Source organism: Poromitra crassiceps, assembly GCF_964638095.1.
Source record: "Poromitra crassiceps genome assembly, chromosome: 6".
Classification (NCBI taxonomy): domain Eukaryota; kingdom Metazoa; phylum Chordata; class Actinopteri; order Beryciformes; family Melamphaidae; genus Poromitra; species Poromitra crassiceps.
Window position 1 is genome coordinate 2,925,958 of NC_139627.1, and position 11,208 is coordinate 2,937,165.

An 11,208-nucleotide genomic window follows, 5' to 3' on the forward strand; every position below is an offset into this window, starting at 1 on the left:
TTTGACAGAGAGATTGAGAAAGTCACTCTGTTGGTTGGTCGGTTGGTCCATATCCGCAGCTATTTCAAATTCACACTTATTTCTTTCTTTTGGTCAGGGACTCAGGGTGAAATGTTCAACGGTCTCTCCTGATTCTGAATCCAGCTGAATCGCTTGCTTTGACAAAGTAAAACTCTTTTTATGAGGAATTTTCTAAACGTCTGTGGAAAAACGGATGGGGAATTAAATTGTTTGGGTCCCATGCCGAACCCGGAAGAGGGTGTGACTTAGGCACTCTGACAGGTTTTCAGTCTGTGTGCGTTTGCTCTGACCTACATCTGCTGCTATAGACAGACACGCGTGCTGGACTAGAGGAGATCCTGTTTCTTCCCTTCAGTGGCCATTTTGCACACCTAAAAAAAAAGCATGCCTAGTTTAAATCAACTGGGGTGACACGACACTGAAGGCAACTCATAATGTACTGTAGGTGTACAGATTGTTTCCTTTATTGCTCCATCTTCTCCTATTGACGTGACCGCTGCACTGCATACTTGCACAAAGTCAAATTCCACGTTTGTAATCTAATTACCTACTATGGCCATTACAATTACAATTGTAATTACAATTACAATGAACACAACGATCGACTTGGCATTGTTGGATGTGATACTAGCCTTAAGTGCTCCACTAGTGTTTTTTCCTGACTACTTCCTGTTATTTTGCTCCATGACATGTCTCCACCCAGCTCTTTGCCCGGCGCTTAAGAGAGCAAAGCCACGATCAACCTAATGACACGATTATGGGTGGTATATATACAGACAGCATCTCCCTTAGGGACGAGGCGAGAAGCTCAGTCATCTGTGAGGGACTCGGAGTAGAGCGCTGCTCCTTTGCCTGGAAAGGAGCCTGCTGCGGTTGTTCGGGGCATCTGGTAAGGATGCCACCTGGTCGCCTCCCTAGGGAGGTGTTCCAGGCACGTCCAGCTGGGAGGAGACCACAGGCTAGGTCAGGGATGGACAACTTTGATGATGGAGAGGGCCACAAAAAAATGCCCTCGCTACCAGAGGGCCAGATTGTGACCGTGCACTTCCACCAGTAGCTTACTGTAACACCATCACTCCCAATTATAGCTACTAATTTGATGAAAAGGACTGGTAATCAAAGATTATTATACCAACATTTACATTTTTCATATTCAAATTTAGTCATTCTTCCATTCAGACACCAGAAACTTTGCTCTAGCTTTAAAACAGCCCGTGACAGCAATTTGATGGGGCTCATCACCCAATTATGTCATATTAATCAGATTAGTAATGTTGCATATGCAATGTGCATCCTGGAATGGATATAGTTTGTTACAATAGTGTTAGCTCAAATACTAACGTTAAACAGTATGTGGATGGACAATGCTAACGCCATTAGCGCCATGTTCTGGGATGTACAATACAATAAAAACACAAATTTGAGTGGTCTAACCTAACCTAACCGAAAATGTCCTAACCGAAAAAGACCCAGGGGCCACACTGAGTGAGGTCAGGGGCCGCATGCAGCCCGCGAGTTGCCCACCCCTGGGCCAGGTAAAGAGATGATATCTCCACGCTGGCCTGGGTACGCGTCGGGCAGAGCTGGCTAATGTGGCCAGGTAAAGGGAAGTTTGGGGTTCCTCCAACGTTCCTGCTGACTTTTTTCCAATCCCTCACCCCTTTTTATTGCGGTCCGAGTGTGAGAGGAGACTGGTGTCGTATAGCTCCAGAGTCCTCCATTCGGCCAACTGACTCCAGTCCTGTCTGGCCGGGCAGGCCACGGTCGACCAGTGGTGTAACATGACATGTGTCTGTGTCTCCTGTCAGTGACAGATCTTCATCACTCAGCGCCGCCGTCCTGTACAGATTGTGAACTTGTTGATCTCCAAACATCAGGCTTTCTCAAAGGGGAACAGGTGTTTCTCCTGCCCTCTCTTCCCTCGTTTCGTCGTCTTCTTCTTCCTGTCGTCGTCCTCTTCTTCTTGTCTGTTTTGGGGCCAGGCCATGGCCAGAGTCTCGGCTGCCGTCGTAGCTCCGGGACAGTCGCCCTCGCCCGCCTCCTCGTCAGACGACAGCCCACCGGCCGCCCCTCCCTCCTGGGTGTGGCTCAGACCGGAGGCCCCTGCACCCCCGGGCTCCTTGTCCTTCTTGCCGTAGCGCTTCTGAAGCCTCTCTCTGATCAGAAGGCCCTTCACCAGCAGAGTCCAGTTGGAGATCACCCTCTTCTCTCGTTTCTGGAAAAAGGGAGGAGGAGAAGAAACGGGTTTGTTTGTAGTGTATTGGTGTGTGTGTGTGTGTGTGTGTGTGTGTGTGTGTGTGTGTTGGCTGAAAGCGAGACGGGCACATACACACACAAACGAATAAATACACACACCTCTTTCTCCCTCTGTTTCTGGAGCTCCTGGTCCTCCAACCAGGCGGCTCTGAGGATTTCCTCATGTTCCTCACACACAACGTAACCATCAGTCCTGAAAACAAACAAACACACACACACACACAAGCAAACAAACAAAAAACAAACACACAAACACAAACACAAAAGAGTCATTGATTTCATCCCCGTCTCCCTGTGTCTCTCCAGCTGGAAGCCAAGCTGCAGGACAGTCCTCCCGAGTTTAAGAAGCATCCTCTGTACGCCCTGACTACACATAAACTACCCATGAGAAAGTATAGATATTGTAGCCCGGTGTAGTGGCCATTTTGGATGTCAGTGAATTTATTTTGGGCCTCTGTAGTTCTGTCTTACACAGCATGTGAGTATCTGTAGTTCAGTCTTACACAGCATGTGAGTATCTGTAGTTCTGTCTTACACAGCATGTGAGTATCTGTAGTTCTGTCTTACACAGCATGTGAGTATCTGTAGTTCTGTCTTACACAGCATGTGAGTATCTGTAGTTCTGTCTTACACAGCATGTGAGTATCTGTAGTTCTGTCTTACACAGCATGTGAGTATCTGTAGTTCTGTCTTACACAGCATGTGACTATCTGTAGTTCTGTCTTACACAGCATGTGACTATCTGTAGTTATGTCTTACACAGCATGTGACTATCTGTAGTTCTGTCTTACACAGCATGTGAGTATCTGTAGTTCTGTCTTACACAGCATGTGACTATCTGTAGTTCTGTCTTACACAGCATGTGAGTATCTGTAGTTCTGTCTTACACAGCATGTGAGTATCTGTAGTTCTGTCTTACACAGCATGTGACTATCTGTAGTTCTGTCTTACACAGCATGTGACTATCTGTAGTTCTCTCTTACACAGCATGTGAGTATCTGTAGTTCAGTCTTACACAGCATGTATTTGTAGTTCTGTCTTACACAGCATGTGAGTATCCTCCATGGAAGTCGAAGCCGGTGACAGCGGGGGCGGCCTCCATGTCGAGCTTCTTGGCCACGCGGTGCAGGTTGGGCAGCCGCAGGTGAACGCAGCCCAGCGGTAACATGCAGGGCTTGAACAGGTAGACGTTACCGTAGTCGTTGCGGGGAACCTGGAGGGGGCGGGGTCAACGACACTGTCAGCTGAGTTCAAGGGTCAACGACACTATCAGCCGAGTTCAAGGGAAACGCAGCTGAATTCTAACTGACATTTTTTCATGACTCTTTCTAGTATGTATGTGTCAGGGTTAGGGCCATTCATGAATTAAAGGGAGTATGCCAGGTAAACGTCAATGCTACTAGACAGGTATCATTCAAGTTTCATCTTATCTTATCTTGAACAGGGATATTAAGGGCATGCGGTACGTTTTGGACCGTGTGTGGATCACATTACTTAGAGAGGACTTTTAAGCACACACTCCCCACCCAGACTCCTACCTTGCCGTCCACAGCCAGAGGCGGCTGGTAATCTTCAGTCTGCCACTCTCCAAACAGAGGCAGGTCGTTCGGTTCCTTCTGCTCAGACATCATCCGCGCCTTACGGGAACGATTGGAGAAACCCCTCACCATCTGACAGGCAGAGAGAGACAGAGAGATAGAGAGTGAGAGAGAGACAGAGAGATAGAGTGAGAGAGAGACACAGATAGAGAGTGAGAGAGATGGGAGAGAGAGAGACAGAGAGATAGAGTGAGAGAGAGAGTGAGAGAGAGACAGAGAGATAGAGTGAGAGAGAGAGTGAGAGAGAGACACAGATAGAGAGTGAGAGAGATGGGAGAGAGAGACAGAGACAACAGATCGTCTGACCTGTCCTGTAGTTTGTTTCTTTGCTATTCTTTGTTGTTGCTGCTATATCTGACAACAGATCATTTGGTTGCCATGTAGTATGTTTGATACGCTAATTTCTAATTAATGTTTAGCTTTTCAATTGTTAAACGCTTGCTTTGGCAATATGTACAGACAGTGTTACATCATCATGCCAATAAAGCCATTTGAATTGAATTGAATTGAGAGAGAGTGTTACAAAAGTATATAAAACCACAACATTTCTTAAAGAACAGGAAAAAGAAGAAGAAGAAGAAAAAACAGAAGCAGAGAGGGACACTTAGGGTACGTTCGTATTTAAATAGCGTCCAGAGCGCACTCCGGCACAAACTGGACCGTTGGTCAATTCTGAGCGCTGTTGGAAGACAGCGTTCAGTTATTCAGAGCGAGACACTCTCGGAGTCCCGCCCACGCTGTGTGAGCGTGGGCGGGACTCCGAGAGGGTCTGTTTCCTTCTTGACCTGTTCGTTAATTCATTCAGAAAGAGCGTGCTGTGCTTCTTTCTCCACTCGCGCTCTCGTTTTCGTCCAGAGCGTCAGATTGGATTTACGAACGCACCCTTAGTGACAGAAGAGTGAAGGATGCGTCTCTCACTTTGTACGGCTCCTCTCCCGGTATGACAGTCCGAGCTTCTTTCAACCAGGTGTCTCTGGAGTGCAGCGTGTGGATACAGTCTCTGCAACATCATATATTCAACTGTTAAAAAATGTTAGAAGTGTCAAGTCCAAAGACAAGTCAGACGATCAGATTTTGGTCATGATCCGGATCTGGGGTTTCTGCCATTAGACAATTAATTCTCTCTCATTCTCTCATTCTCTCATTCTCTCTCTCTCTCTCTCTCTCTCTCTCTCTCTCTCTCTCTCTCTCTCTCTCTCTCTCTCTCTCTCTCAATAGAGACAAATTGCAGGAGAGAAATCCGTTTCTCTTCAAGTAAGTGTGTGGGTGTAACAGCAAAAGTTGGCGGAGGTTTGCGCTCTCTCAGTGCCTGTGTTTTTCATCACGACATCATGTAACCAAGATGGCAAATTTGTATCAGCAAAATATTTCAGTATGGAGTAGTAGACTGACATGACAACCCACCATGAAACAGATTCCTCTACAATAACAGACATATGAGAGAGTGTTGCCACCTACAGGCCAGTAGCAGTGAGAGAGCCACCATTTTGGCTTGTAAAGCTACTACTGCTGCATACCAGCGCCATCTGTAGGCCGGTAGAGGTTCATACCAAAGATTTGGGCACGTGGGGGTTAAATCCAAGTACACTCAGTTTACCCACCTCTTTTAAATGAGATAGTTTACTCATCTATTCTCAGACCAACTGCATCAACCAAGGTGGCTAAACTACCTAACTTGGAAAGTGTAGCCACCTCTACAACCTGCTTACAACCACCTTCACTAGAAATGACATCGTAGCAACAGTCACATTTGCAGTTCGTATCTGATGAAAATAAAAGTCTGTCTGCTACAATGTGTCTTTAGAAGTGATTTGATTATTCATCAATGACTGAATGATGCTCCACACTGACCTGGAGTACGCCGGCTCGCCCCTGCAGTATCCCAGGATGGCGGCTGTAGATGGGTAGAGAGCTTCGTACTTGAGGAGATGTCTCTTCAGGGCGTACAGAGGATGGTTCTTAAACTCGGCTACAGAGGTAGGCAGAGGACTGTCCTGCAGCTTGGCTTCCAGCTGGAGAGACACAGGGAGACAGGGAGGAGAGGGATGAAATCAATGAGTCCAGTGTGTGTGTGTGTGTGTGTGTTAAGCTGTGTTCACACCAATATATTTATTTTTCGCTCTGTCGCTTGATTCAACCCTTTGGAATCGCTCTGTCGCTCTGTTTAAATCGCTCATCAACAGGCACAAGAATTGACGGACATGTGGGGGATATAACGTTACGCAATGTCATGCTGTTTGTCCAGTACGAGCCACCGTCATTGTTTACAAGCTAAAGCCTATCAGCGTGCTCCTAATGCGAGCTCCATACCGGTAGTACAGACTTCACTTCATGTCAGCTGTCAGGCTGTCAATGTGGTTTGTTGCCACACAATAAACCAGCGGTTTGTTCCGAGCCAGTGTGATTCTTGACTCGCTCTCACACGGCAGCCAATCAGCGTTGAACAGCGAGCAACTGATGCCAGCGTATTGTCGCTCGAGTTGGAATATTTCATCTCGAGCGACGAGCGTATTTTCTCCCTATCGCTCTGTCTCTGTCGCTCGGACGCCCAGCGATTTTTCTCCCAGGCGAATATACGCTCAATCGCTCGTTTGCATTGACTTTGTATGTAAACTCGACGCCAGCGAAAAACTTTAATAGGTCGGTGTGAACGCACCTTGAGTGTGTGTATAGAAAACATACTGTATGTCTGCCTCACCTCCTTGTCCTCCTTCATGTCTCTCTCGTCCTTGGCTCCCAGGAACGGCGCAAGCGTACACTCCCACCACTCGTCCTCCACCCGTCTCTTCCGTGAGGTGGTCATCCAGGCGGGGTCGTACTTCCTGCCCAGGTCCTTCAGACGTCCGTCGCCGTCCAGAGACAGCACGTAGGTGAGGGGCTGCGTGGCGTGCTGGCCGAGGAGCTGAGGCTGCCCTAGGGCCCTCTCCACGTCCACACACACCCAGGACGAGTTCTTCTGCAGGTACACCTCCAGCCACTCGTCTGCTCCTGGCCCACAGCGCTTCCTCCCGCTCCGTTGATTGGTCCGTGGGCTCGTCTCATCTCCTCCACCTTCCTCGTCGTCTACCCCTTCGTCCCAGTCCTCATCCTCCTCTTCTTCATCCTGTAAGGCAAGACACGTTTTTTTTTTTTTTTTTTACCAGGATTTCCCCAATGTTTTCTCCCCAGGTGTACTTGACCGATTCCCCCAGCTGAGCTGTCCCGGTCATTGCTGCACCCCCTCTGCCGATCTGGGGAGTTATGTCCTCTGATACATGTGCAGTCGCCAGCCGCTTCTGTTCACCTGACAGCGAGGGGTTTCACCGGCAGGACGTAGCACGTGGGAGGATCACGCTATTCCCCCCAGTTGCCCTCACCCCGTGAACAGGCACCCCGAGTGACCAGAGGAGGCACTTTGCAGCGACCAGGACACATACCCTTAATCTGTCTTTCCACCCGCAGACACGGCCAATTGTGCCTGTATGGGCACCCAACCAAGCCGGAGGCAATCTGAGAACCCAGAGTCTATTTTTATTTGAAAAATAGAGTCTGGGACAGCGCTAAATTTTTTCCCAGCTTCCTGAACAGAGCGCCTCTCCTGCCGCCGTCACTTCCTTTTCCGCGTCCGTTTCTCATAACGTTAACGCAAAAACACTCTGCATAGAAGACGTCAACTCGTCTCAGAACAGTGAACAGTGAAAATTACTGGAGCTGTAGTTGTTGTGACTAGAGCCCTTTTCCCACGTGCGCTTTGTACCGCAAAATGACCGGAACGTGGTCTAATGCCTGCAAGTGAGAAAGGCGCCGTGCCGGTATAAGCGCGACCCCGTCGTCCCCGACATTTCACCACTTTCGACCAAGTCAGAAGAGCGGTATGATCTTAAGGGGACGCAAGTGGAAACGGGTGCAGTCATTTTCCGCGACAGCGGTCCTTCAATCATGGGCGAGGAGTAGCCTACACACGTTGCTTAATGTTCCAGCGGGCATAATCTAATCATTCGCGCACATTAAAGCAAACTGGCGAAATGATCTTGTGATAGCCTAATAAGAGCAGTATGTCAGCTTGCTGATTTCCCGAAGGCAACCCCGGACACATCAAACGAAGCCAGTCTGCTTTCTCTACATACAAGCGTTGAGCAGCTTGCAAGCCTTTCTCGCTGTGTCTGTCTCTGTGGCTGCTGCTCTCGAGCAGACAGGGGAGGGGGTAAATCGGCTGTGTTTATTACGCTGGCGGCTTGACGCTGCTCTTAAGTCAAACGAGTGTGATTTATTGTGTGACAACTGACAAGCGAACTTATTTCGAGTTTTGCCGACCCCCCAAATAAGCTCCCCCTTCCCCCCGCCCCCCCCCCAACATACAGGTAAATTCGCTGATAGATTCCCACATGCGCGAGCCGAAGTGTGAAGGGAAATGTCCGATATTGACTTACAGGTAATTTTCCGGTATGCATGTGGGAAAAGGGCTTAGTAGTATCGCCAAAGTCGCGGCGCAAATTGCTATTCAGACTGTAAACAGTGGAGCACGTCACTTCCTTTTCCGTGTCCGTGCACAACTGTTTACAGTCTGAATGGGCAAAATAAAGCATTGTTTTTCGGTGAAGTTCTCCTTGAATTGATTTATCTTAAAAGTATTTTGAAGTCAATTCTATGGCACACTGGCAGCCAATCAGAGACCTGATATTTACCTTATTTTTCGCTGTGCTGCTCCTTCTCTTCGGAGCTGCCTTGTTGTTGTTTGTCCTGGCTTTGCTCCTCCCTTTCCCCTTCTTGGATTTAGCCCCGCCCTCTGAATCTTCATCACTCTCCTCCCCGCTGTTCACCTGAAACTCCTCTCCCTCGCTAAGCCCTCCCTCCTCCTCACTGTTGCTGTCCTCCTTGTAGCTGACCTTGGAGGCGACGCTGCGACGCGTCGTGTTCTTCGGTTTCTGCCCTCCTGTCGTCACGCCCCTCCCCTTCTCCTCTCCCTTTATTTCTATATTTAGATCCTTGATATTTAGATTCTTCTTGGCTTTCTTTCCTCCCCTCTGCCCCTTGGCCCAGCCCCGTCCAGCCGCTCTCTTGGTGCCGGGGGAGACTTTGGGTTCAGGGGGGCGGGGCTTGGAGGCCTCCTGGCCCTCGGTTTTTTTCCCTTGGGGGCCAGCAGCAGTTTTAGGCCCTTTGCCCTTCGCAGAGACACAAGAGACAAAAGACATTGTCAAATAAACCTGTCATAAACACAATAGAGCTGCAACGGTTAGTCGATCGACAGAAAATGAATCACCAACTATTTTTTATCATCGATTAATTGTTTTCGGACTCCAGCTTCTTGACTGTGAATATTTTCTGGTTTCTTTAGTCTTCTATGACGACATTAAACTGATTATCTTTGGTTTGTGGACTGTTGGTCAGAACAAAGAGAAGACATTTGAGGACATCCTCTTATGGGCACTTTACACTTGGACGGTTTCCTATGGTGATGGGGAATTATTGTATCGTTAGTGCCTCCCTTTTAGACGGCGACGCCGAATTTGGGCTTAGGAAACGACACATTTTGAAACCACCCTCCAGAGTGAAATTCTTTGAGATGCCTGCCGCTGATCATTCCATGTACCGTAATCGCTTTGAGACGGCACATTTCAGAAACTCTGACGTGCCTGCACACGCAACACACGCGATTACGCCATAGCCGTGCGCGAGTTAGCAACCATTTTCAAAAGAAAACGTCCGTATGAATGAAGTTTGGCAACATTCAGAATTAAGCTACACTGCGGCCAACTTCAGTGACATGTTCATAACTTTACTGCTGCGAGGAGCCGATGGCTGTACCCGGTCAGCATTTAACGTTAGTTACAAAAGCACGTCGACAGTGTTTTCTCACTGCCAGTAGCCTAACTACAGTAGGGTTTGACAGATAGCACACTCAGCGCTCCCGGTCCTCGCTGCTCGTTAAAGATTTCCAATAGGCGTTATTCTGATAAACTGGTCACATTGTTACATTCTCACCCGACAAATATTAAAACTTTAAAACAGTTTGGGTTTTTTTTAGCTTGAAAAAAGCTTTTTGGCAAGTCTAAATGACTGCGGAAGGCGTACTCTACTTCCGTGTTTAAAACTGGAAAGACGATTACGAAATGACGTCATGCAGAAGCGTCCTTGTACGGGCAAAGAATAAGGTGATCACACTGCCACCTAGCGACCTGGCATGTACATTACGGTGTTTTAAAAATTCAACAGCGCTCATGTAAACAGGGAGAAGGTGTGAAGGAAAAGGTGTGAAGGAAACGCTATTGTGTCGTTTCTTCCAGAAACTGTCCTCGTGTAAAGGGCCCCCTAGGCTTTGGGAGGGAAAGTGACATATTTCAGCTTGTAACATTTGATGTCCTAAAAACAGAATAATAGATACGGATCAATTCACAGAAACAAGTTGAACAGTACCTTGGCTGGTGGGAGTTTGAGAGAAATGGGCTGCAGAGAAAGAACCAATCGGCAGAAGAGCTGCAGAGACCTCAGGACCAATAGGAACAGCTGCAGGAAACACAACAGCTGAGGACCAGGATACATTTCCACAGCCATGTTTGGCACAATAAAGTTCTATTCTCCCGCTCAACACTACAGTCGTACATGGAACTGGTATGGTGGAAGCACTACTAACGTGTGTCATCTCCTGGTGGTTTCTGGCCGAGAGGCTGGCCAGCCTTCTCTCCAGCAGCGCCCGGGGGTCCAGACACTCCTCATGGGGAAGACTGGGGTTCAGGGTGAACGTGGCACTGAACCTGGAGGAGGGAAGGGAGAGAGAGGGGAAGACAGGAGAGACGAGTGGGACATATCACAACTAAATCATATCATTATAATTCTTCAACATCAAATTCAAGGGCCTAACACGGCATAGTTTGAGACATGGATCAAGGTGTGTACCTTATACAGTCTATGGTGTGTACTGTTACAACACTGAGATTGTTTTATTTTATTTATTTATTTTAATTTTTTCCCCCGATTTTTTATCCCATTTTTAACCCCCATTAGTGCTAATTTAATTTATTTATCCTGGTTGCTGCTCCACCCTCTGCCGATCTGGGGAGAGCCGAAACTGGCTCCATGCTTCCTCCGAGACATGGGCAGTTAGCCAGCCGCTTCTTTTCACCTGACAGGGGAAGCTTCACACACACACACACACACACACACACACACACACACACACACACACACACACACACCATTTGAGAAGTCCAGACAGGTAGTTGTGGTCGATGCGTTGCTTGGCGACCATGGTGAAGTGGTTGGGCAGCAGGGACAGAGTGATGGCCAGCAGGTCGGGTTCGCTGCACAGACGGTTCCGGAACATCCCATTGGCTATCAGGCACATCAGGTGGACCTA

General features: G+C 48.2%; 1 protein-coding gene across 1 annotated transcript in view; it reads right to left on the minus strand.

The window, feature by feature from the left end:
• Positions 1–1,624: 1,624 nt before the first annotated feature.
• xpc (xeroderma pigmentosum, complementation group C) overlaps positions 1,625–11,208 on the minus strand; it is a gene marked incomplete at its 5' end in the record, with an annotated part of 12,482 nt that continues 2,898 nt past the window's right edge. The window contains 11 exons of the mRNA XM_083639248.1: positions 1,625–2,236; positions 2,377–2,470; positions 3,321–3,490; positions 3,816–3,947; positions 4,794–4,875; positions 5,727–5,887; positions 6,574–6,978; positions 8,540–9,016; positions 10,269–10,358; positions 10,486–10,600; positions 11,042–11,205. Of these exons, the coding sequence (XP_083495374.1) occupies positions 1,895–2,236; positions 2,377–2,470; positions 3,321–3,490; positions 3,816–3,947; positions 4,794–4,875; positions 5,727–5,887; positions 6,574–6,978; positions 8,540–9,016; positions 10,269–10,358; positions 10,486–10,600; positions 11,042–11,205 (2,232 nt within the window). The 3' untranslated portion in view covers positions 1,625–1,894. The remainder of the gene's footprint in view (positions 2,237–2,376; positions 2,471–3,320; positions 3,491–3,815; positions 3,948–4,793; positions 4,876–5,726; positions 5,888–6,573; positions 6,979–8,539; positions 9,017–10,268; positions 10,359–10,485; positions 10,601–11,041; positions 11,206–11,208) is intronic.